The following is a 25,696-nucleotide window of genomic DNA, read 5'->3' on the forward strand; positions in this document are numbered from 1 at the left end:
ATGTGTACAACGTCATCTAATAGTCATCTAATATTTACAACGTCATATTCATCATCTCCAGCAGCTCCCCAACATCAATGTACTATGTGTTATAATGGCACGTTTCTATATTTGTAGTCATCTAATATTTACAACGTATATTCATCATCTCCAGCAGCTCCCCAACATCAATGTACTATGTGTTATAATGGCACGTTTCTATATTTGTAGTAGAATATATATATATATATATCAATGTACTGTTTGTAGTAGAATATATATATCAATGTACTGTTTGTAGTAGAATATATATATACCAATGTACTGTTTGTAATAGAATATATATATACCAATGTACTGTTTGTAGTAGAATATATATACCAATGTACTGTTTGTAGTAGAATATATATATATACCAATGTACTGTTTGTAGTAGAATATATATATATATCAATGTACTGTGTGTTAAAATGGCATGTTTCTATATTTGTAGTAGAATATATATATATATATTCTATTACAAACAGTACATTGATATATATATTATATTACAAACAGTACATTGGTATATATATACTACTACAAACAGTACATTGGTATATATATTCTATTACAAACAGTACATTGATATATATATATTACTACAAACATAGAAACGTGCCATTATAACACACAGTACATTGATATATATATTACTACAAATATAGAAACGTGCCATTATAACACAGTACATTGATATATATATATATATATATATTACTACAAACATAGAAACGTGCCATTATAACACACAGTACATTGATGTTAGGGAGCTGCTGGAGATGATGAAAATGACGTTGTAAAACATGTAGTGTTCAGAGACAGACACACTTTCCCAAATTACACGATTAGAGGTCTATTGATCCTGGCCAAAAGTAGTGCACTAAATAGGGAGTGATTTTGGACACACGATGCATGTCCAGTTCATAGAGATTACATGTTGATGACTACAGTAATATTAATAATCATGGCAACACAGACAGCAGTTCAATTATTTTCAGTGGATTTTTAAAAACATTTTTACCTTCATTTAACTAGGCAAGTCATTTAAGAACAAATTCTTGTTTTCAATGTCTGCCTAGAAAACAGGCTAATATTTCTTCCTTCTGCTACTGAGCAGTTTACAGGCAATTATGGGGACATCTGTCCTTAACAGCATTAGAGGGACAGCCAGACGGACGGACAGCCAGACAGACGGACAGCCAGACGGCATCTCGATGGAACTATAGAGCCCCATTGTGAGCACAGCTTCCTCTGCTTTAACTATCGGTTAAATATAGTCTCAGTAAGAACATACATTAATGAATACAGTTGGTTTAGGGGACACATTAACATTTACGTCATCTAGCAGATGCTCTTATCCAGAGCGATTTACAGAAGCAATTAGGGAAGGGACTCTTTTTTTAGGGGGGGGGGGGGCCAGTCGGGGTCTCAACTCACTGTTTGACAGTTATAGTAATAGAATACACAAGGTAGAATTTCAACATGTTTATTGTGTATCAGTAGTCACTTAAATTAGCCCATGGCAGCAAAATGTTTTTGATTGGTAAATTAGTCTAGGGGTCAGCTATCCAAATTTGTAGTACCAGTGGGGGCCCCTTGATCATCAGTAATCATAATTCAGACGCTTGCCTTAACCCTATGGCAAAATGTGTAGAATGGCAGGAAAATACATTTTAAAACTTTACATGTTTTTGTCTTCACTGTTGAAAGGAGGGCGGGCTAAAAATGTTTTGGTAAAAAGGTGTGACCCACCCACGAGCCACTGCGGCCCCTCCTGATGAGTTCAGTCTTTACGTGGTCCCCATCCCCACCAAAGTTGCCCATCCCTGAATTAGGGAAAAGTGCCTTACTGGCCAAACAGGGGAAGCAGTATCAGAGGAGTCTCAAACACGGAGGAGGAAATTGGAGGCAACATGTAACTCTCCGGGGTAGTTGTATGCACCTGTTTAGAAATACAAAACAACCCACAAAACAGTCTCTCTCTCGCCCTCTCACTTTATACATGCCAGCTAAAGTGGGTGGACAGACACAGACAACGGTCAGAAAACAACTTGTCAGTCGTATCACAGCCTATTGAGGTCAATACAGGCTGTTGAGGGGGGAAAGTGCGCAAAAAGTAGGATCATTTAATTCTATATTACTTACATATCGCCTCAGTTTCTTCTCTGGTGGGGACTTTCTCAGCCAGCCTTGGAAGATGATTTCTCCTCCACCGCTCATGCTGAACAAACAACCGCTTCTTCAAAAATCCTGTTCCGGTCTAAACCGCTACTGGTGTAATATACTTTCTTTAGTACATAACGGGTCCCGTCCAGTTATTTTAGTCAATGTGGAATGGTGCTATCGGTGCCGGACAGTTTGGTGCAGTCTGCTGCCCATTTATCTCGTTGGTCTATAGCGCAAGCCCGGCTGGGAAAGAGAGAGGACGAGATGCTGCCTGACTGCTATTCGTCCTTGGTGTCACGCTCTGTCACCATAACGCACATAACTGAATCCCACCTCTAGCCGGTTCACGGAACCCGGAACCCGCGCATCCACCGATCCCTCGTCCCTCTCTTATCCGGAGTTATTATGCGGCTGTGCTGGGCGGTTAACTAGCATCGATCCCGGCGAGCGGCGGGTGAACTCAACGGCTCCCGGTGATGTAGGAAGTAGTGAAGGGTGTCTCTGCACTTTGTTTTCCAATTCACACCACGCCCACTGAACTACAGGGATGGGCTCCGGGCAAGTAGAGCCGCGCTGGGATGAACAGACAGGAGCTGCGCCTTGGCTTGACGCAGACGCAGCTCCTCTCTCTGATCAGCCCAGCGCTGCTGTGCTTTGCCCGGAGTCCATTATGCGCTGAAGCAGTCAGACGCTACATAGTGAGGTATAAACGACACACCCACTGGTTGAATCAACAGCGTTTCCACGTCATTTCAACCCCCCCAAAAAATTATACGTGACGATGTTGAATCAACGTGAACTACTGATTGCATTGAAAAACACATTTTACATCAACATGTGGGAATGTCATATTTTTCTCACTCAACTTTTAACCTAAATCCTGTGACATGTTTTTTTGTTGTTGATTTCACGTTAATTCACTTTAGTTGACAACTCAACCAAATGTAAATCAGAACTAAATGTTGAACTGGTGTCAGTGCCCAGTGGGCAGAGGCAAATTCAATTGCGAACATGTAAACGGGAGTAAACTATAGCAGAAAGACTACGTGTTTACTTAGAGAAACCGTAATGTAAAAAATTGTCGGTGAATGGAAAGTATGATCTGAGCTGCAATTAATAGGAGTGTAAATAGGACAATTGGTTTCTTCCAACTTTGTATGCATGAAAGTCAAATTAATTAGTAGGCTAATATATGTTACTAAGATCAAATTTGATTATACTTATAAGTTGAGTTGAGAAACCTGTGGGTTGATTAACTGCGAATCTTTCGTCAGTGACAGAAAGACAAAGATACAGGATACAGAAAACAGGAGATTAAGAAATGAGGAAGAGGTGTGAAAACGCACCATCTAGTGGATAAAAGAGACACTACATAGCTTTGGTCCAGGGCCCGGTTTCCCAAAAGCATCTTAAGACTCGGTTCATCTGGGCGTTAGTGCATTCCTCTACTAGTGAAGGAACGGGCACTAACGCCCCAGACCAGAACTACCATTCGTCTGGACACAATCACCTAAGAAGGGCCATCATCACATAACTATAGGAACTGGCTGTGAAGTCAAAAGTTAATCGTTCTTCAGCCTTGTTTCGTCATTATAATACAAACAGTAGTGACCTTGTCTGTGCATCTGAAGGACTCTTGGAAACAGTAGTGACCTTGTCTGTGCACCTGAAGGACTCTTGGAAACAGTAGTGACCTTGTCTGTGCACCTGAAGGACTCTTGGAAACAGCAGTGACCTTGCCTGTGCACCTGAAGGACTCTTGGAAACTGTACTAGACTCAATCAACAATACATTGGTCCAACCAACAATATATTTGTCCAATTTACATCAAATCAAAATGTATTTGTCACATACATGTTTAGCAGATGTTATTTGTGGGTGTAGCGAAATACATTTAAACATATTAGCAGTAGTTTGCAGCACCCTCAGCTGCAACACACTCATCACCCCTACTTCCTGCAACGCACTCGGCACCCCTACTTCCTGCAACACACTCATCACCCCTACTTCCTGCAACGCACTCGGCACCCCTACTTCCTGCAACGCACTCGGCACCCCTACTTCCTGCAACGCACTCGTCACCCCTACTTCCTGCAACGCACTCGTCACCCCTACTTCCTGCAACGCACTCGTCACCCCTACTTCCTGCAACGCACTCATCACCCCTACTTCCTGCAACGCACTCGTCACCCCTACTTCCTGCAACGCACTCGTCAGCCCTACTTCCTGCAACGCACTCGTCAGCCCTACTTCCTGCAACGCACTCGGCAGCCCTACTTCCTGCAACGCACTCGGCAGCCCTACTTCCTGCAACGCACTCGGCAGCCCTACTTCCTGCAACACACTCGGCAGCCCTACTTCCTGCAACACACTCGTCACCCCTACTTCCTGCAACGCACTCGTCAGCCCTACTTCCTGCAACGCACTCGGCACCCCTACCCCCCGCGGCTATGCATTTAAACACAATTTTTGACAGTTTCTTATATGAACAACAACAGACAACATTTGATCATTTTAACATTTTATAAATCAAAAAACAGTGACATCTTTACAAAAAGAATCATCTGACCATAATGACACATACATTGAGTTTACAAAACATTATGAACACCTGCTTTTTCCAGGACATAGACTGACCAGGTGAATCCAGGCTATGATCCCTTATTGATGTCACTTGTTAAATCCTCTTCTATCAGTGTAGATGAAGGGGAGGAGACGGGTTAAAGATGAAGGGGAGGAGACGGGTTAAAGATGAAGGTGAGGAGATGGGTTAAAGATGAAGAGGAGGAGACGGGTTAAAGATGAAGGGGAGGAGACCAGGTTAAAGATGAAGGGGAGGAGACCAGGTTAAAGATGAAGGGGAGGAGACCAGGTTAAAGATGAAGGGGAGGAGACCAGGTTAAAGATGAATGGGAGGAGACGGGTTAAAGATGAATGGGGAGGAGACGGGTTAAAGATGAAGGGGAGGAGACGGGTTAAAGATGAAGGGGAGGAGACGGGTTAAAGATGAAGGGGAGGAGACGGGTTAAAGATGAAGGGGAGGAGACCAGGTTAAAGATGAAGGGGAGGAGACCAGGTTAAAGATGAAGGGGAGGAGACCAGGTTAAAGATGAAGGGGGATGAGGAGACGGGTTAAAGATGAAGGGGAGGAGACGGGTTAAAGATGAAGGGGAGGAGACGGGTTAAAGATGAAGGGGAGGAGACGGGTTAAAGATGAAGGGGAGGAGACGGGTTAAAGATGAAGGGGAGACGGGTTAAAGATGAAGGGGAGGAGACGGGTTAAAGATGAAGGGGAGGAGACGGGTTAAAGATGAAGGGGAGGAGACGGGTTAAAGATGAAGGGGAGGAGACGGGTTAAAGATGAAGGGGAGGAGACCAGGTTAAAGATGAAGGGGAGGAGACCAGGTTAAAGATGAAGGGGAGGAGACGGGTTAAAGATGAAGGGGAGGAGACGGGTTAAAGATGAAGGGGAGGAGACGGGTTAAAGATGAAGGTGAGGAGTCGGGTTAAAGATGAAGGTGAGGAAACGGGTTAAAGATGAAGGTGAGGAGACGGGTTAAAGATGAAGGGGAGGAGTCGGGTTAAAGATGAAGGGGAGGAGACAGGTTAAAGATGAAAGATGAAGGGGAGGAGACCGGGTTAAAGATGAAGGGGAGGAGACAGGTTAAAGATGAAGGGGAAGAGACCGGGTTAAAGGTGAAGGGGAGGAGACAGGTTAAAGGTTAAAGATGAAGGGGAGGAGACCGGGTTAAAGGTGAAGGGGAGGAGACAGGTTAAAGATGAAGGGGAGGAGACAGGTTAAAGATGAAGGGGAGGAGACAGGTTAAAGATGAAGGGGAGGAGTCGGGTTTAAGATGAAGGGGCGGAGTCGGGTTAAAGATGAAGGGGAGGAGACCGGGTTAAAGGTGAAGGGGAGGAGACAGGTTAAAGATGAAGGGGGAGGAGTCACGTTAAAGAAGGATCTTTAAGCCCTGGGACAATTGAGACATGGATTAAAGATGAAGGGGAGGAGACGTCTGTGTCATTCAGAGGGTGAATGGACAAGACAAAATATTTAAGTGCCTTTGAACAGGGTATGGTATTAAGTGCCAGGAGCACCAGTTTGTGTCAAGAACTGCAACGCTGCTGGGTTTTACACACTCAACAGTTTGAAGGGGAGGAGCTGGATTTTACCTGTGTGTATCCAGAATGGTCCACCACCCAAAGGACATCCAGCTAGACAACAGGACAAATAATTGAGTCAACATGGGCCAGCATCCTTGTGGAACGCTAAAGATGAAGACACCTTGTGAGAGTCCATGCCCTGTGGAATGCAGCCCTACTTCCTGCAACACACTCGGGTTAGTCCTACTTCCTGCAACACACTTAAAGATGCAGCCTGACTCTTTAAGACCTTGTAGAGTCCATGCCCTGATGAATTGAGGCTGTTCTGAAGGCAAAGAGGGGTGCAACTCAATATTAGGAAGGTGTTCTTAATGTTTGGTATACTCAGTGTATAGTTTACAGAAGGCAAGAGCGGGAGTATCTGGGGAATGGAATAACGTCTTTGATGTTGTCGACCCCAAAACACACTGCAGGTAACGCTCAAAGCCCATACCAAACCCACCGTGAGGGACAGAACCAAACCGTCTCAGATCCAAATACCTGGACAGACAGAACAGAGTAGATTAAAATATAACAGAATTAATAGTAGATTACAATAAAACAGAATATAGTAGATTACAATATAACAGAATATAGTAGATTACAATATAACAGAATCAAACAGAATATAGTAGATTACAATATAACAGAATCAGACAGAATATAGTAGATTACAATATAACAGAATCAGACAGAATATAGTAGATTACAATATAACAGAATCAAACCGAATATAGTAGATTACAATATAACAGAATCAAACAGAATATAGTAGATTACAATATAACAGAATCAAACCGAATAGAGTAGATTACAATATAACAGAATCAAACCGAATAGAGTAGATTACAATATAACAGAATCAAACAGAATAGAGTAGATTACAATATAACAGAATATAGTAGATTACAATATAACAGAATAGAGTAGATTACAATATAACAGAATATAGTAGATTACAATAAAACAGAATAGAGTAGATTACAATATAACAGAATATAGTAGATTACAATATAACAGAATCAGACAGAATATAGTAGATTACAATATAACAGAATCAGACAGAATATAGTAGATTACAATATAACAGAATCAAACAGAATATAGTAGATTACAATATAACAGAATCAAACAGAATATAGTAGATTACAATATAACAGAATCAAACAGAATATAGTAGATTACAATATAACAGAATCAGACAGAATATAGTAGATTACAATATAACAGAATCAAACAGAATATAGTAGATTACAATATAACAGAATAGAGTAGATTACAATATAACAGAATCAAACAGAATAGAGTAGATTACAATATAACAGAATCAAACAGAATATAGTAGATTACAATATAACAGAATCAAACAGAATATAGTAGATTACAATATAACAGAATCAAACAGAATATAGTAGATTACAATATAACAGAATCAAACAGAATAGAGTAGATTACAATATAACAGAATATAGTAGATTACAATATAACAGAATCAAACAGAATATAGTAGATTACAATATAACAGAATCAAACAGAATATAGTAGATTACAATATAACAGAATCAGACAGAATATAGTAGATTACAATATAACAGAATCAAACAGAATATAGTAGATTACAATATAACAGAATCAGACAGAATATAGTAGATTACAATATAACAGAATCAGACAGAATATAGTAGATTACAATATAACAGAATCAAACCGAGTAGAATAGAACAGAATATAGTAGATTACAATATAACAGAATCAAACCGAGTAGAATAGAACAGTATAGAGTAGAATAGAACAGTGTAGAGTAGAATAACAGAACAGTATAGAGTAGAATAGAACAGTGTAGAGTAGAATAACAGAATAGTGTAGAGTAGAACAGAATATAGTAGATTACAATATAACAGAATCAAACAGAGTAGAATAGAACAGTATAGAGTAGAATAACAGAATAGTGTAGAATAACAGAATAGTGTAGAGTAGAATAGAACAGAATAGAGTAGAATAGAACAGTGTAGAGTAGAATAGAACAGTGTAGAGTAGAATAGAACAGTGTAGAGTAGAATAGAACAGTGTAGAGTAGAATAACAGAATAGTGTAGAGTAGAACAGAATATAATAGATTACAATATAACAGAATCAAACAGAGTAGAATAGAACAGTATAGAGTAGAATAACAGAATAGTGTAGAGTAGAATAGAACAGAATAGAGTAGAATATAACAGTGTAGAGTAGAATAGAACAGTGTAGAGTAGAATAGAACAGTGTAGAGTAGAATAACAGAATAGTGTAGAGTAGAATAGAACAGTGTAGAGTAGAATAACAGAATCAAACCGAGTAGAAAAGAACAGAATAGAGAACAGTAGAATAGAACAGTGTAGAGTAGAATAACAGAATAGTGTAGAATAAACAGAATAGTGGAGAGTAGAATAGAACAGAATAGAGTAGAATAGAACAGTGTAGAGTAGAATAGAACAGTGTAGAGTAGAATAGAATAGTGTAGAGTAGAATAACAGAATAGTGTAGAGTAGAATAGAACAGTGTAGAGTAGAATAACAGAATCAAACCGAGTAGAAAAGAACAGAATAGAGTAGAATAGAACAGTGTAGAGTAGAATAACAGAATAGTGTAGAGTAGAATAGAACAGAATAGAGTAGAATAGAACAGTGTAGAGTAGAATAGAACAGTGTAGAGTAGAATAGAACAGTGTAGAGTAGAATAACAGAATAGTGTAGAGTAGAACAGAACAGAATAGAGTAGAATAGAACAGTATAGAGTAGAATAGAACAGTGTAGAATAGAACAGTGCAGAATAAACAGAATAGTGTAGAGTAGAATAGAACAGTATAGAGTAGAATAGAACAGTGTAGAGTAGAATAGAACAGTGTAGAGTAGAATAGAACAGTGCAGAGTAGAACAGAATAGTGTAGAGTAGAATAGAACAGTGTAGAGTAGAATAGAACAGTGTAGAGTAGAATAGAACAGTAAAGAGTAGAACAGAACAGTGTAGAGTAGAATAGAACAGTGTAGAGTAGAATAGAACAGAATAGTAGTGTAGAGTAGAATAGAACAGTGTAGAGTAGAATAGAACAGAATAGTGTAGAGTAGAATAGAACAGAATAGTGTAGAGTAGAACAGAACAGTGTAGAGTAGAATAGAACAGTGCAGAGTAGAATAGAACAGTGCAGAGTAGAATAGAACAGTGTAGAGTAGAATAGAACAGTGTAGAATAGAACAGTGTAGAGTAGAACAGAATAGTGTAGAATAGAACAGTGTAGAGTAGAATAGAACAGTGCAGAGTAGAATAGAACAGTGTAGAATAGAACAGTGTAGAGTAGAACAGAATAGTGTAGAATAGAACAGTGTAGAGTAGAATAGAACAGAATAGTGTAGAATAGAACAGTGTAGAGTAGAATATAACAGTGTAGAGTAGAACAGAATAGTGTAGAATAGAACAGTGTAGAGTAGAATAGAACAGAATAGAACAGAATATAACAGTGTAGAGTAGAATAGAACAGTGTAGAGGAGAATAGAACAGAATAGTGTAGAATAGAACAGAATAGAGTAGAATATAACAGTGTAGAGTAGAATAGAATAGTGTAGAATAGAACAGTGTAGAGTAGAATAGAACAGAATAGTGTAGAGTAGAATAGAATAGAACAGTGTAGAGTAGAATAGAACAGTGTAGAGTAGAACAGAACAGAATAGTGTAGAACAGAACAGAATAGTGTAGAATAGAATAGAACAGAATAGTGTAGAATAGAACAGAATAGTGTAGAATAGAATAGAACAGTGTAGAGTAGAACAGAATAGTGTAGAATAGAATAGAACAGTGTAGAGTAGAACAGAATAGTGTAGAGTAGAATAGAACAGTGTAGAGTAGAACAGAATAGTGTAGAATAGAACAGTGTAGAGTAGAATAGAACAGAATAGTGTAGAGTAGAACAGAATAGAACAGTGTAGAGTAGAATATAACAGTGTAGAGTAGAACAGAATAGTGTAGAATAGAACAGTGTAGAGTAGAATAGAACAGAATAGTGTAGAGTAGAATAGAACAGAACAGTGTAGAGTAGAACAGAACAGTGTAGTGTAGAACAGAACAGAATAGTGTAGAGTAGAATAGAACAGAATAGTGTAGAATAGAACAGAATAGTGTAGAGTAGAATAGAACAGTGCAGAGTAGAATAGAACAGTGTAGAGTAGAATAGAACAGAATAGAACAGTATAGAACAGAATAGAACAGTGTAGAGTAGAATATAACAGTGTAGAGTAGAACAGAATAGTGTAGAATAGAATAGTGTAGAGTAGAATAGAACAGAACAGTGTAGAGTAGAACAGTGTAAGAACAGAACAGAACAGTGTAGAGTAGAATAGAACAGTGTAGAATAGAACAGAATAGTGTAGAATAGAACAGAATAGTGTAGAGTAGAATAGAACAGAATAGTGTAGAGTAGAATAGAACAGTGTAGAGTAGAACAGAATAGTGTAGAATAGAATAGAACAGTGTAGAATAGAACAGAATAGTGTAGAGTAGAATAGAACAGTGTAGAGTAGAACAGAATAGTGTAGAATAGAACAGTGTAGAGTAGAATAGAACAGAATAGTGTAGAGTAGAACAGAATAGAACAGTGTAGAGTAGAATATAACAGTGTAGAGTAGAACAGAATAGAACAGTGTAGAGTAGAATATAACAGTGTAGAGTAGAACAGAATAGTGTAGAATAGAACAGTGTAGAGTAGAATATAACAGTGTAGAGTAGAACAGAATAGTGTAGAATAGAACAGAACAGTGTAGAGTAGAATAGAACAGAATAGTGTAGAGTAGAATAGAACAGAATAGTGTAGAATAGAACAGAATAGTGTAGAGTAGAATAGAACAGTGCAGAGTAGAATAGAACAGTGTAGAGTAGAATAGAACAGAATAGAACAGTGTAGAGTAGAATAGAACAGAATAGTGTAGAGTAGAATAGAACAGTGTAGAGTAGAATAGAAGAGTGTAGAGGAGAACAGTATAGAACAGTGTAGAGTAGAACAGTGTAGAGTAGAATATAACAGTGTAGAGTAGAATAGAACCGAATAGAACAGTATAGAGTAGAATAGAACAGTATAGAGTAGAATAGAACAGTATAGAGTAGAATAGAACAGTGCAGAGTAGAATAGAACAGTGCAGAGTAGAATAGAACAGTGTGGAGTAGAACAGAATAGAACAGTGTAGAGTAGAATAGAACAGTGTAGAGTAGAATAGAACAGTGTAGAGTAGAATAGAACCGAATAGAACAGTATAGAGTAGAATAGAACAGTATAGAGTAGAATAGAACAGTGCAGAGTAGAATAGAACAGTGCAGAGTAGAATAGAACAGTGTAGAGTAGAACAGAATAGAACAGTGTAGAGTAGAATAGAACAGTGTAGAGTAGAATAGAACAGTGTAGAGTAGAATAGAACCGAATAGAACAGTATAGAGTAGAATAGAACAGTATAGAGTAGAATAGAACAGTGTAGAGTAGAATAGAACAGTGTGGAGTAGAACAGAATAGAACAGTGTAGAGTAGAATAGAACAGTGTAATAGAACAGTGTAGAGTATAATAGAACAGTGTAGAGTAGAACAGAATAGAACAGTGTAGAGTAGAACAGAATAGAACAGTGTAGAGTAGAATAGAACCAAATAGAACAGTGTAGAGTAGAATAGAACCGAATAGAACAGTGTAGAGTAGAATAGAACAGTGTAGAGTAGAACAGTAGAATAGAACAGTGTAGAGTAGAATAGAACAGAACAGTGTAGAGTAGAATAGAACAGTGTAGAATAGAACAGTGTAGAGTAGAATAGAACAGTGTAGAGTAGAATAGAACAGTGAATAGAGTAGAATAGAACAGTGTAGAGTAGAATAGAACAGTGTAGAGTAGAATAGAACAGTGTAGAATAGAATAGAACCGAATAGAACAGTGTAGAGTAGAATAGAACAGTGTAGAACAGTAGAAATAGAACAGTGTAGAATAGAACAGTGTAGAGTAGAATAGAACAGTGTAGAATAGAACAGTGTAGAGTAGAATAGAACCGAATAGAACAGTGTAGAGTAGAATAGAACAGTGTAGAGTAGAATAGAACAGTGTAGAATAGAACAGTGTAGAATAGAACAGTGTAGAGTAGAATAGAACAGTGTAGAATAGAACAGTGTAGAATAGAACAGTGTAGAGTAGAATAGAACAGTGTAGAATAGAACAGTGTAGAGTAGAATAGAACAGTGCAGAGTAGAATAGAACAGTGTAGAGTAGAATAGAAACAGAATAGAACAGTATAGAGTAGAATAGAACAGTATAGAGTAGAATAGAACAGTGTAGAGTAGAATAATACATAATAATAATAATATATGCCATTTAGAATAGACGCTTTTATCCAAAGCGAGAATACAGTCATGTGTGCATACATTCTAGAATAGTATGGGTGGTAGAACAGTGGATCGAACCCACAGAATAGAACAGTATGGAACAGAATAGAACATGCTCTACCAACTGAGAATAGAACAGTGTAGAATAGAATATAACAGTGTAGAGTAGAACACAACAGAATAGAACAGTGTAGAGTAGAATAGTGTAGAGTAGAATAGAACAGTGTACCATCCGAGTAGAATAGAACCGAATAGAACAGTGTAGAGTAGAATAGAACAGTGTAGAAAGAATAGAACAGTGTAGAGTAGAATAGAACCGAATAGAACAGTGTAGAGTAGAATAGAACAGTGCAGAGTTAGAATAGAACAGTGTAGAGTAGAATAGAACAGTGCCAGAGTAGAATAGAACAGTGTAGAGTAGAATAGAACAGTGTAGAGTAGAATAGAACAGTGTAGAGTAGAATAGAACAGTGCAGAGTAGAATAGAACAGTGTAGAGTAGAATAGAACAGTGTAGAGTAGAATAGAACAGTGTAGAGTAGAATAGAACAGTATAGAGTAGAACAGTGTAAGTGAGTAGAATAGAACAGTGTAGAGTAGAACAGTGTGACGAGTAGAATAGAACAGTGTAGAGTAGAATAGAACAGTGTAGAGTAGAACAGTGTAGAGTAGAATAGAACAGTGTAGAGTAGAATAGAACAGTGTAGAGTAGAACAGTGTAGAGTAGAATAGAACAGTGTAGAGTAGAACAGTGTAGAGTAGAATAGAACAGTATAGAATAGAACAGTATAGAGTAGAACAGTGTAGAGTAGAATAGAACAGTGTAGAGTAGAATAGAACAGTATAGAATAGAACAGTATAGAGTAGAATAGAACCGTGTAGAGTAGAATAGAACAGTATAGAATAGAACAGTATAGAGTAGAATAGAACAGTATAGTATAGAATAGTGTAGAGTAGAATAGAACAGTATAGAATAGAACAGTGTAGAGTAGAATAGAACAGTATAGAATAGAACAGTGTAGAGTAGAATAGAACAGTGTAGAGTAGAATAGAACAGTATAGAACAGAACAGTGTAGAGTAGAATAGAACAGTGTAGAATAGAACAGTGCAGAGTAGAATGAGAACAGTATAGAATAGAACAGTATAGAATAGAATAGAACAGTATAGAGTAGAATAGAACAGTGCAGAGTAGAATAGAACAGTGCAGAGTAGAATAGAACAGTATAGAACAGAACAGTGTAGAGTAGAATAGAACAGTGTAGAATAGAACAGTGCAGACCAGTAGAATAGAACAGTATAGAATAGAACAGTATAGAATAGAATAGAACAGTATAGAGTAGAATAGAACAGTGCAGAGTAGAATAGAACAGTGCAGAGTAGAATAGAACAGTGTAGAGTAGAACAGTGTGACCGAGTAGAATAGAACAGTGTAGAGTAGAACAGTGTACCGAGTAGAATAGAACAGTGTAGAGTAGAATAGAACAGTGTAGAGTAGAATAGAACAGTGTAGAGTAGAATAGAACAGTGTAGAGTAGAATAGAACAGTATAGAGTAGAACAGTGTAGAGTAGAATAGAACAGTATAGAACAGAATATAACAGTGTAGAACAGAATATAACAGTGTAGAGTAGAATATAACAGTGTAGAGTAGAATATAACAGTGTAGAATATAACAGTGTAGAGTAGAACACAACAGAATAGAACAGTGTAGAGTAGAATAGAACAGTATAGAACAGAATATAACAGTGTAGAACAGAATATAACAGTGTAGAGTAGAATATAACAGTGTAGAGTAGAATATAACAGTGTAGAATATAACAGTGTAGAGTAGAACACAACAGAATAGAACAGTGTAGAATAGAACAGTGTAGAGTAGAACAGTATAGAGTAGAACAGTGTAGAGTAGAATATAACAGTGTAGAGTAGAACACAACAGAATAGAACAGTGTAGAGTAGAATAGAACAGTGTAGAGTAGAATAGAACAGTGTAGAGTAGAATAGAACAGTATAGAACAGAATAGAACAGTGTAGAGTAGAATAGAACAGTATAGAACAGAATAGAACAGTGTAGAGTAGAATAGAACCGTATAGAATAGAACAGTGTAGAGTAAAACACAACAGAATAGAACAGTATAGAACAGAATAGAACAGTATAGAACAGAATAGAACAGTGTAGAGTAGAACACAACAGAATAGAACAGTATAGAACAGAATAGAACAGTATAGAACAGAATAGAACAGTATAGAATAGAATAGAACAGTATAGAACAGAATAGAACAGTATAGAACAGAATAGAACAGTATAGAACAGAATAGAACAGTATAGAACAGAATAGAACAGTATAGAATAGAATAGAACAGTATAGAACAGAATAGAACAGTATAGAACAGAATAGAACAGTATAGAATAGAATAGAACAGTATAGAACAGAATAGAACAGTATAGAACAGAATAGAACAGTATAGAACAGAATAGAACAGTATAGAATAGAATAGAACAGTATAGAACAGAATAGAACAGTATAGAACAGAATAGAACAGTATAGAACAGAATAGAACAGTATAGAACAGAATAGAACAGTATAGAACAGAATAGAACAGTATAGAATAGAATAGTATAGAATAGAACAGAACAGTGTAGAGTAGAACGGAGTAGAAAATAAAGTACTTTATTATAAGCAAACATAGTTACACAATTTGAACACGTATAGAATTAAAATGCTCTTACCATCCGTATGGCTCATCCAAACCAGCCCTAAAGAAGACGCATGACGTGTGTTAACAGACGAGCAATTACAAGCAATTACCAAATTGTGTTGATTCCATGTGTACATATTAATGACTATGTTGTGTAAATATATATACTCAATATTCCACTTTTCAAATGTCTGTCTGTTGTTTTGCAAATATATGTATGTAATTTTATAGTTTATATGTATTGGACATGAAATGCGGTTTTCTGTATTTCTTAGAAGATGTATTTGTTTTATCTGAAAGTTGTAAAAGAGTTATTTCATAACGTTGTGTGTTCCTACTGTGCCAGACGTGTCTTCAATAGGTCCAGTCTCTCCTCTCTCAGAGAACCTCCACACATCTCTCCTACTCCGGGGGCTAATAGGTCTACTGCTGCTGCCTGGGGAGGTACAACTGTCATGACACACACACACAGGTTCACACACACACACACACACACACACACACACACACACACACACACACCGGGAACCGGTTCAACACACACACAACACACAACCAACACACACACACACACACACACACACACACACACACACACACACACACACACACACACACACAACACACACACACACAACTGGGTGACTAAAGGACTGTCATCTTACTAAACCGTAAGGAGATGACTGGGCTGCAAGTGTGGAAGAAAGAACATTTAAAATTACAGATGACACCGGTTCAACTGACATGACGCGGAACCGGTTCAACTGACATGACGCCGGAACCGACCCGGAACCGGTTCAACTGTCATGACGCGAACCGGTTCAACTGACATGACCGGTTCAACTGACATGACCGGTTCAACTGTCATGACCCGGGAACCGGTTCAACTGTCATGACCCGGGAAGCGGTTCAACTGTCATGACCCGGGAAGCGACCCGGGAACCGGTTCAACTGACATGACCCGGGAACCGGTTCAACTGTCATGACCCGGGAACCGGTTCAACTGTCATGACCCGGAACCGGTTCAACTGTCATGACCCGGGAACCGGTTCAACTGTCATGACCCGGGAACCGGTTCCGGGAACTGTCATGACCCGGAACCGGTTCAACTGTCATGACCCGGTTCAACTGACATGACCCGGTTCAACTGTCATGACCCGGAACCGGTTCAACTGACATGACCCGGGAACCGGTTCAACTGACATGACCCGGGAACCGGTTCAACTGTCATGACCCGGGAACCGTTCAACTGTCATGACCCGGGAACCGACCCGGCTTCAACTGTCATGACCCGGGAACCGGTTCAACTGTCATGACCCGGGAACCGGTTCAACTGACATGACCCGGGAACCGTTCAACTGACATGACCCGGGAACCGGTTCAACTGTCACCCGACCCGGACCCGGGAACCGGTTCAACTGTTCAACAACTGTCATGACCCCGGAACCGGTTCAACTGTCATGACCCGGGAACCGGTTCAACTGACATGACCCGGGAACCGGTTCAACTGACATGACCCGGAACCGGTTCAACTGACATGACCGGTTCAACTGACATGACCCGGAACCGGTTCAACTGTCATGACCCGGAACCGGTTCAACTGTCATGACCGGGAACCGGTTCAACTGACATGACCGGGAACGGTTCAACTGACATGACGCAACTGACAACCGGTTCAACTGACATGACCCGGAACCGGTTCAACTGACATGACGCTGAACCGGTTCAACTGACATGACCAGTTCAACTGACATGACCCGGAACCGGTTCAACTGTCATGACCCGTTCAACTGTCATGACCCGGGAACCGGTTCAACTGTCATGACCCGGGAACCGGTTCAACTGTCATGACCCGGGAACCGGTTCAACTGACATGACCCAACTGAACCGGGAACCGGTTCAACTGACATGACCGGTTCAACTGTCATGACCCGGGAACCGGTTCAACTGTCATGATCCGGTTCAACTGAAGACCGGTTCAACTGTCATGACCCGGGAACGGTTCAACTGTCATGACCCGGGAAGCGGTTCAACTGTCATGACCCGGGAACCGGTTCAACTGTCATGACCCGGGAAGCGGTTCAACTGTCATGACCCGGGAAGCCGGTTCAACTGTCATGACCCGGGAACCGTTCAACTGACATAACCCGGGAACCGGTTCAACTGACATGACCCGGGAACCGGTTCAACTGACATGACCAGTTCAACTGACATGACCCGGAACCGGGGAACCGGTTCAACTGTCATGACCCAGGAACCGGTTCAACTGTCATGACCCGGGAACCGGTTCAACTGTCATGACCCGGAACCGGTTCAACTGTCATGACCCGGGAACCGGTTCAACTGTCATGACCCGGAACCGGTTCAACTGTCATGACCCGGGAAGCGGTTCAACTGACATGACCCGGGAAGCGGTTCAACTGTCATGACCCGGTTCAACTGAAGACCCGTTCAACTGACATGACCCGGGAAGCGGTTCAACTGTCATGACCCGGGAACCGGTTCAACTGTCATGACCCGGGAACCGGTTCAACTGACATGACCCGAACCGGTTCAACTGACATGACCCGAACCGTTCAACTGACATGACCCGAACCGGTTCAACTGACATGACCCGAACCGGTTCAACTGACATGACCCGAACCGGTTCAACTGACATGACCCCGTTCAACTGACATGACCGGTTCAACTTCAACTGACATGACCTGGTTCAACTGACATGACCTCAACTGAACCGGTTCAACTGACATGACCGGTTCAACTGACATGACCGGTTCAACTGACATGACCGGTTCAACTGACATGACCGGTTCAACTGACATGACCGGCTCAACTGACATGACCGGTTCAACTGACCATACAACTTTGATAGGTGAAACAGTTTTAACTATGGAGTGGAGTTGGTTTTATTTAACCAGGTGACTCATTAACAACACATTCTCTATTATAACAACAACCTGATGTGTTGTTCAAACTGGACCGATCTCCATGTGCTACATGACCTTACAGTGTGTAGCGGCTGGTCCTGGTTGTCTCGTGTGTAGAAGGGCTTCAGGTCATAGGGATAATCTGTGACGAAGAGAGGAACATTGCCACAATGTTTCACCAGGTACTTCTCATGCTCTGTCTGCAAGTCAGAGCCCCACTGATAAAGGGAGGGAGGGAAGGAGGAGGGAGGGAAGGAGGAAAGAGGGAGACAAAAGGGGGAAGAGAATCAGTAAAAGAGGGAGGGAGAGGAAGGTAGGGAGGGAGAGAGGTGGGGTAGAGTGAGAAGGGGAGAGAGGGAAGGAGTAAGAGGCAGAAAGAGAATGAGAGATTAAAGGTTTGACCCCACACATGCCTGAAACTGTAGAATCTAAGGTGTGAAAATAGAATCAGGTTGACACAGTACAGAATACACAGGGTACAACATTATAGAAAATAGCTCTACTGACCATCTGTTATTAAGAGGCTACAGCTATCTCCTTCTGACAGAGGCTACAGCTATCTCCTTCTGAAAGAGGCTACAGATATCTCCTTCTGACAGAGGCTACAGCTATCTCCTTCTGAAAGAGGCTACATCATTCTCTGAAAGAGGCTACAGCTATCTCCTTCTGAAAGAGGCTACAGTTATCTCCCTCTGACAGAGGCTACAGTTATCTCCTTCTGAAAGAGGCTACAGCTTATCTCCCCTGAAAGAGGCTACAGTTATCTCCTGAAAGAGGCTACAGTCTGAAAGAGGCTTATCAAAGCTATCTCCTTCTGAAAGAGGCTACAGTTATCTCCCTCTGAAAGAGGCAGAGGCTACAGCTATCTCCTTCTGAAAGAGGCTACAGTTATCTCCTTCTGAAAGAGGCTACAGTTATCTCCCCTGAAAGAGGCTACAGTTATCTCCCCTGAAAGAGGCTACAGCTATCTCCCTCTGAAAGAGGCTACAGTTATCTCCCTCTGAAAGAGGCTCTGAAAGAGGCTACAGTTATCTCCCTCTGAAAGAGGCTACAGTTATCTCCCCTGAAAGAGGCTACAGTTATCTCCCCCTGAAAGAGGCTACAGTTATCTCCCTCTGAAAGAGGCTACAGTTATCTCCCTCTGAAAGAGGCTACAGTTATCTCCCTCTGAAAGAGGCTACAGTTATCTCCCTCTGAAAGAGGCTACAGTTATCTCCCTCTGAAAGAGGCTACAGTTATCTCCCTCTGAAAGAGGCTACAGTTATCTCCCTCTGAAAGAGGCTACAGTTATCTCCCTCTGAAAGAGGCTACAGTTATCTCCCTCTGAAAGAGGCTACAGTTATCTCCCTCTGAAAGAGGCTACAGTTATCTCCCTCTGAAAGAGGCTAGAGCTGTACTCTACTTACATCTGTTTTGAAAGCAAATGTCTTGGAGCTGCTGTTGAGGATGTTTATGGCTTCTGTGTAGGTTATCCTGAAGCAAAGAGATATAACAACAACAGTATTCATGATAATTATGCAATCACTGTATATTAATGATCCTTGTGTAATCGTTAAATATCAATGATCATTATGTAATCACTGTATATTAATGATCCTTGTGTAATCGTTAAATATCAATGATCATTATGTAATCACTGTATATTAATGATCCTTGTGTAATCGTTAAATATCAATGATCAATGTAATCACTTAATTACTTAAAAATGCATACAATGTGAAAATTTGTGATTTCCTGGATTTTTGTTTTAGATTCCGTCTCTCACAGTTGAAGTGCACCTATGATAGAAATTACAGACCTCTACATGCTTTGTAAGTAGGAAAACCTGCAAAATCGGCAGTGTATCAAATACTTGTTCTCCCCACTGTATCAATACATATGATTTCAACCCAGAGGATATTAACCCAGAGTATATCAACCCAGAGTATATTAACCTAGAGTATATTAACCTAGAGTATATTAACCCAGGTATATCAACCCAGAGTATATCATCCCAGAGTATATTAACCCAGAGTATATTAACCCAGAACCAGTATATAACCCAGAGTATATCATCCCAGAGTATATTAACCCAGAGTATATTAACCCAGAGTATATTAACCCAGAGTATATTAACCTAGAGTATATAATCCCAGAGTATATAATCCCAGAGTATATCAACCCAGAGTATATTAACCCAGAGTATATAATCCCAGAGTATATTAACCCAGAGTATATTAACCTAGAGTATATAATCCCAGAGTATATAATCCCAGAGTATATCATCCCCCAGAGTATATTAACCCAGAGTATATCAACCCAGAGTATATAATCCCAGAGTATATCATCCCAGAGTATATAATCCCAGAGTATATCATCCCAGAGTATATCATCCCAGAGTATATCAACCCAGAGTATATAATCCCAGAGTATATTAATCCCAGAGTATATCATCCCAGAGTATATTAACCCAGAGTATATAATCCCAGAGTATATAATCCCAGAGTATATCATCCCAGAGTATATTAACCCAGAGTATATTAACCCAGAGTATATAATCCCAGAGTATATTAACCCAGAGTATATCATCCCAGAGTATATTAACCCAGAGTATATTAACCCAGAGTATATAATCCCAGAGTATATTAACCTAAAGTATATCATCCCAGAGTATATAATCCCAGAGTATATCATCCCAGAGTATATCAACCCAGAGTATATAATCCCAGAGTATATCGGACTGCTTTTTCTCTATCGCTTCACTGGATTCCTACCGCAAGCTCTGGACCATTACACCGGATCATCGCAGCTAGCTAGCTGCAACCTGAGTGGCTACTGCTGGCTAACGCCTCTGTTCCAAAGCAAGCATCAGTTAGCCTTGAGCTTGCCTCGAGCTAGGCTCATCTCCCGGCTACCCGAAGAGGTCTATCAGCTAATTATTGGGCTACAATACCTCTTTTGCCTGGACCCTTTATTGCCGACACGGAGCCCCATCATGACTGGTCTGCCGCCGTAATCGTCCAAGGTGGTTTCAACAGGCTCTTCCGTTGCGACGTCCCTGGAGGCCCATCTGCCAGCCCCAGCCCGCTAGCTGTCTGAATCGTAGTAGCGACTACCAAACGGCTCCCTGACTTACCTAGTGCTGCTCATTGGACCCTATGATCACTCGGCTACACATGCCTCTCCCTTATGCCAATATTTTTTTTACATTTATTTTACCTTTATTTAAAAAGGCAAGTCAGTTAAAATTAAGAACAAATTCTTATTTTCAATGACGGCCTAGGAACAGTGGGTTAACTGCCTGTTCAGGGGCAGAATGACAAATTTTTACCATGTCAGCTCGGGGATTTGATCTTGCAACCTTCCGGTTGCTAGTCCAACGCTATAACCACTAGGCTACCTACCGTCCCACAAGACTTCGGCAATGTCATTTACAAAATAGCCTTCAACACTCTACTAAGCAAATTGGATGCAGTCTATCACAGAGCCATGCGTTTTGTCACCAAAGCCCCATATACTACCCACCACTGAGACCTGTATGCTCTAGTCGGCTGGCTCTCGCTACATATTCGTCTCCAAACCCACTGGCTCCAGGTCATCTATAAGTCTTTGCTAGGTAAATCCCCGCCTTATCTCTGCTCACTTATCACCATAGCAACACCCACCCTTAGCACGTGCTCCAGCAGGTATATCTCACTGGTCGCCCCCAAAACCAACACCTCTTTTGGTCGCCTTTCCTTCCAGTTCTCTGCTGCCAATGACTGGAACGAATTGCAATAATCACTGAAGCTGGAGACTTATATCTCCCTCACTAACTTAAAGCATCAGCTGTCAGAGCAGCTTACCGATCACTGTACCTGTACACAGCCCATCTGTAAATAGCCCATCTGTAAATAGCCCATATTGTGTTTTTATTTTATTTGCCATCTGCACCCCAGTATCTCTACTTGCACATCCTCATCTGCACATCTATCACTCCAGTGTTAATGATAAATTGTCATTATTTCACCTCTATCTGCCTTACCTCCCTAATCTTCTACATTTGCACACACTGTACATAGATGTTCCTATTGTGTTATTGACTGTTATCCTCCCCCCCCTTGGGTTGTACCGTGTCGGAGATCTTTGTGGGCTATACTTGTCTCAGGATGGTAAGTTGGTGGTTGAAGATTTCCCTCTAGTGGTGTGGGGGCTGTGCTTTGGCAAAGTGGGTGGGGTTATATCCTTCCTGTTTGGCCCTGTCCGGGGTGTCCTCGGATGGGGCCACAGTGTCTCCTGATCCTGTCTCAGCCTCCAGTATTTATGCTGCAGTAGTTTATTGTCGGGGGCTAGGGTCAGTTTGTTTATCTGGAGTACTTCTCCTGTCCTACTCGGTGTCCTGTGTAAATCTAAGTGTGCCAGTTCTCTAATTCTCTCCTTCATTTCTTTCTCTCTCTCGGAGGACCTGAGCCCTAGGACCATGCCCCAGGACTACCTGACATGATGACTCCTTGCTGTCCCCAGTCCACCTGGCCATGCTCCTGCTCCAGTTTCAACTGTTCTGCCTTACTATTATTCAACCATGCTGGTCATTTATGAACATTTGAACATCTTGGCCACGTTCTGTTATAATCTCCACCCGGCACAGCTAGAAGAGGACTGGCCACCCCACATATGCTCTCTCTAATTCTCTCTTTCTTTCTCTCTCTCAGAGGACCTGAGCCCTAGGACCGTGCCCCAGGACTACCTGACATGATGGCTCCTTGCTGTCCCCAGTCCACCTGACTGTGCTGCTGCTCCAGTTTCAACTGTTCTGCCTTATTATTATTTGACCATGCTGGTCATTTATGAACATTTGAACATCTTGGTCATGTTCTGTTATAATGGCACAGCCAGAAGAGGACTGGCCACCCCACATAGCCCGGTTCCTCTCTAGGTTTCTTCCTAGGTTTTGGCCTTTCTAGGGAGTTTTTCCAGCCACCGTGCTTTTACACCTGCATTGTTTGCTGTTTGGGGTTTTAGGCTGGGTTTCTGTGCACTTTGAGATATCAGTTTGTATATAAATAAATTTGATTTGATTTGATTTGACTGTATGTTTGTTTATGTGTAACTCTGTGTTGTTGTTTGTGTCGCACTGCTTTGCTTTATCTTGGCCAGGTCGCAGTTATAAATGAGAACTTGTTCTCAACTGGCCTACCTGGTTAAATAAAAATACACACTAAATATCTAGGTCAAATAGGGGAGAGGCGTTGTGCCGTGAGGTGTTGCTTTATCTGTTTCTTTTAAACCAGGTTTGCTGTTTATTTGAGCAATATGAGATGGAAGGAAGAAGAAGGGAGTTCCATGCAGTAATGGCCCTGTGTAATACTGTAGGTTTCCTTGAATTTGTTCTGGACCCTGGGACTGTGAAAAGACACCTGGTGGCATGTCTGGTGGGGTAAGTGTGTGTTTCAGTGCTGTGTGTAAGTTGACTATGCAAACAATTAGGAATTTATAACACATTCATGTTTCTTATAAAAAAGAAGAAGTGATACAGTCAGTCTCTCCTCAACTCTTAGCCAAGAGAGACTGGCAGCATAGTATTTATATCAGCCCTCTGATTACAATTAAGAGCAAGACGTGCCGCTCTGTTCTGGACCAGCTGCAGCTTAACTAGGTCTTTCTTTGCAGCACTGGACCACATGACTGGACGATAATCACGTTTAGACAACACTAGAGCCTGCAGAACTTGCTTTTAGGAGTGTGGTGTCAAATAAGCAGAGCATCTTTTTGTTACGGACAGATCTCTCCTCATCTTTACAACCATTGAATCTGTATGTTTTAACGAGAACAGTTTCCAATCTAAGGTAACACCAAGTAATTTAGTCTCCTCAACTTGTTCAACAGCCACATCATTCATTATCAGATCCAGCTGAGGTCTAGAACTTCAGGAATGATTTGTACCAAATACAATGCTCTTAGTTTTAGAGATGTTCAGGACCAGTTTATTACTGGCCACCCATTCCAAAACAGACTGAAACTCTTTAAGGGTTTCAGTGACTTCATTTAGCTGTGGTTGCTGATGCGTATATGCTTGAGTTATCAGCATACATGGACACACAGGCTTTGTTTAATGCCAGTGGCAGGTCATTGGTAAAAATAGAAAAGAGTAGAGGGCCGAGAGAGTTTCCCTGTGGTACACCCCACTTTACATGTTTGACATTAGAGAAGCTTCCATTAAAGAAAACCCTTTGAGGTCTATTAGATAGACAGCTCTGAATCCACGATATGGCAGAGGTTGAAAAGCCACAACACAAGTTCTCAACAACAGGTTAAGGTCAATAATATCAAAGGCTGCACTGAAATCTAACCGTATCGCTCCCACGATCTTATTTTTATCAATTTCTGTCAACCAATCATCAGTCATTTATGTCCAGTACACGTTGAGTCCTCTTCTCTATAAGCCTGCTGAAAGTCTGTTGTTCATTTGTTTACAGAGAAATAGCATTGTATTTGGTCAAACACCATTTTTTCCAACAGTATGTTCAGAGCTGGCAGCAAGCTGATTGGTCTGCTGTTAGAACCAGTAAAGGCCGCTTTACCACTCTTAGGTAAGTGGATTCATTTGTCTTCCCTCCAGGCCTGAGGACAAAGACTTTCCTCTAGACTCAGATTAAAGATATGAGAGATAGGAATGGCTATAGAGTCAGCTACCATCCTCAGTAGGAGTGACTATAGAGTCAGCTACCATCCTCAGTAGCTTTCCATCAGAGTTGTCAATCCTCAGTAGGAGGTTTGTCATTATCCTGATTGATAGCTATTTTCCCAGTCCTGTTGTCAGCTACCATCCTCAGTCAACCATACAGTTTTTCAATCCTCATCAATCCATGGAGCCTTAATCCTCAGTAGAATGTATGCACTACATGACTGTAGGAGTCGCTATAGAGTCAAACCATCCTCAGTAAATGGCATAGAGTATTATATTTATATTACTAACAGTCAGTTTCCTAACAGGTGTTTATCAATAATCAACAAATATTTTTTACATCATCCACATAGAGTCACAGCAAAATATTTCATATGATCTCTTATCAGATTTTAAGCCCAGCTTTGTCATTATTGATTGAACAATTTTCCTGGATATAGCCATCTATTGTGATCACTGTTTTTCAACTTCAGATCAGCCATGGAGTTCTAAAGTATTAGTAAAGATGTCTACAGTATCAATACATGTGGATGATGTTGTTCCTGTAGTTTTGTAAACACCCTGGTTCATGTTGATTAATAATCAACAAAGATTTTTTACATCATCCACTAGTCACAGCAAAATATTTTATATGATATCTTATACACTATTTAAGAGTGGGTTGAATTAATAACCTGAATAGCCAGATTACAGACACTGGTTACAGCTTTAGAGAAATGTTCCT

General features: G+C 40.4%; 2 protein-coding genes across 3 annotated transcripts in view; both read right to left on the reverse strand.

Annotated features, from left to right (window-relative positions):
* Positions 1–2,845, reverse strand: part of gab2 (GRB2-associated binding protein 2) — a 186,363-nt gene extending 183,518 nt beyond the window's left edge. For both annotated transcript variants that reach the window (XM_046293601.1, XM_046293600.1), the window contains exon 1: positions 2,167–2,845. In XM_046293601.1, the coding sequence (XP_046149557.1) occupies positions 2,167–2,241 (75 nt within the window). In that variant the 5' untranslated portion in view covers positions 2,242–2,845. The remainder of the gene's footprint in view (positions 1–2,166) is intronic.
* A 3,724-nt stretch (positions 2,846–6,569) lies between these two features.
* nars2 (asparaginyl-tRNA synthetase 2, mitochondrial) overlaps positions 6,570–25,696 on the reverse strand; it is a 32,877-nt gene continuing 13,750 nt past the window's right edge. The window contains 6 exon segments of the mRNA XM_046296323.1: positions 6,570–6,752; positions 6,755–6,831; positions 15,434–15,460; positions 15,741–15,838; positions 18,410–18,547; positions 19,736–19,802. Of these exon segments, the coding sequence (XP_046152279.1) occupies positions 6,688–6,752; positions 6,755–6,831; positions 15,434–15,460; positions 15,741–15,838; positions 18,410–18,547; positions 19,736–19,802 (472 nt within the window). The 3' untranslated portion in view covers positions 6,570–6,687.

Source organism: Oncorhynchus gorbuscha, linkage group LG13, assembly GCF_021184085.1.
Source record: "Oncorhynchus gorbuscha isolate QuinsamMale2020 ecotype Even-year linkage group LG13, OgorEven_v1.0, whole genome shotgun sequence".
Classification (NCBI taxonomy): Eukaryota; Metazoa; Chordata; class Actinopteri; order Salmoniformes; family Salmonidae; genus Oncorhynchus; species Oncorhynchus gorbuscha.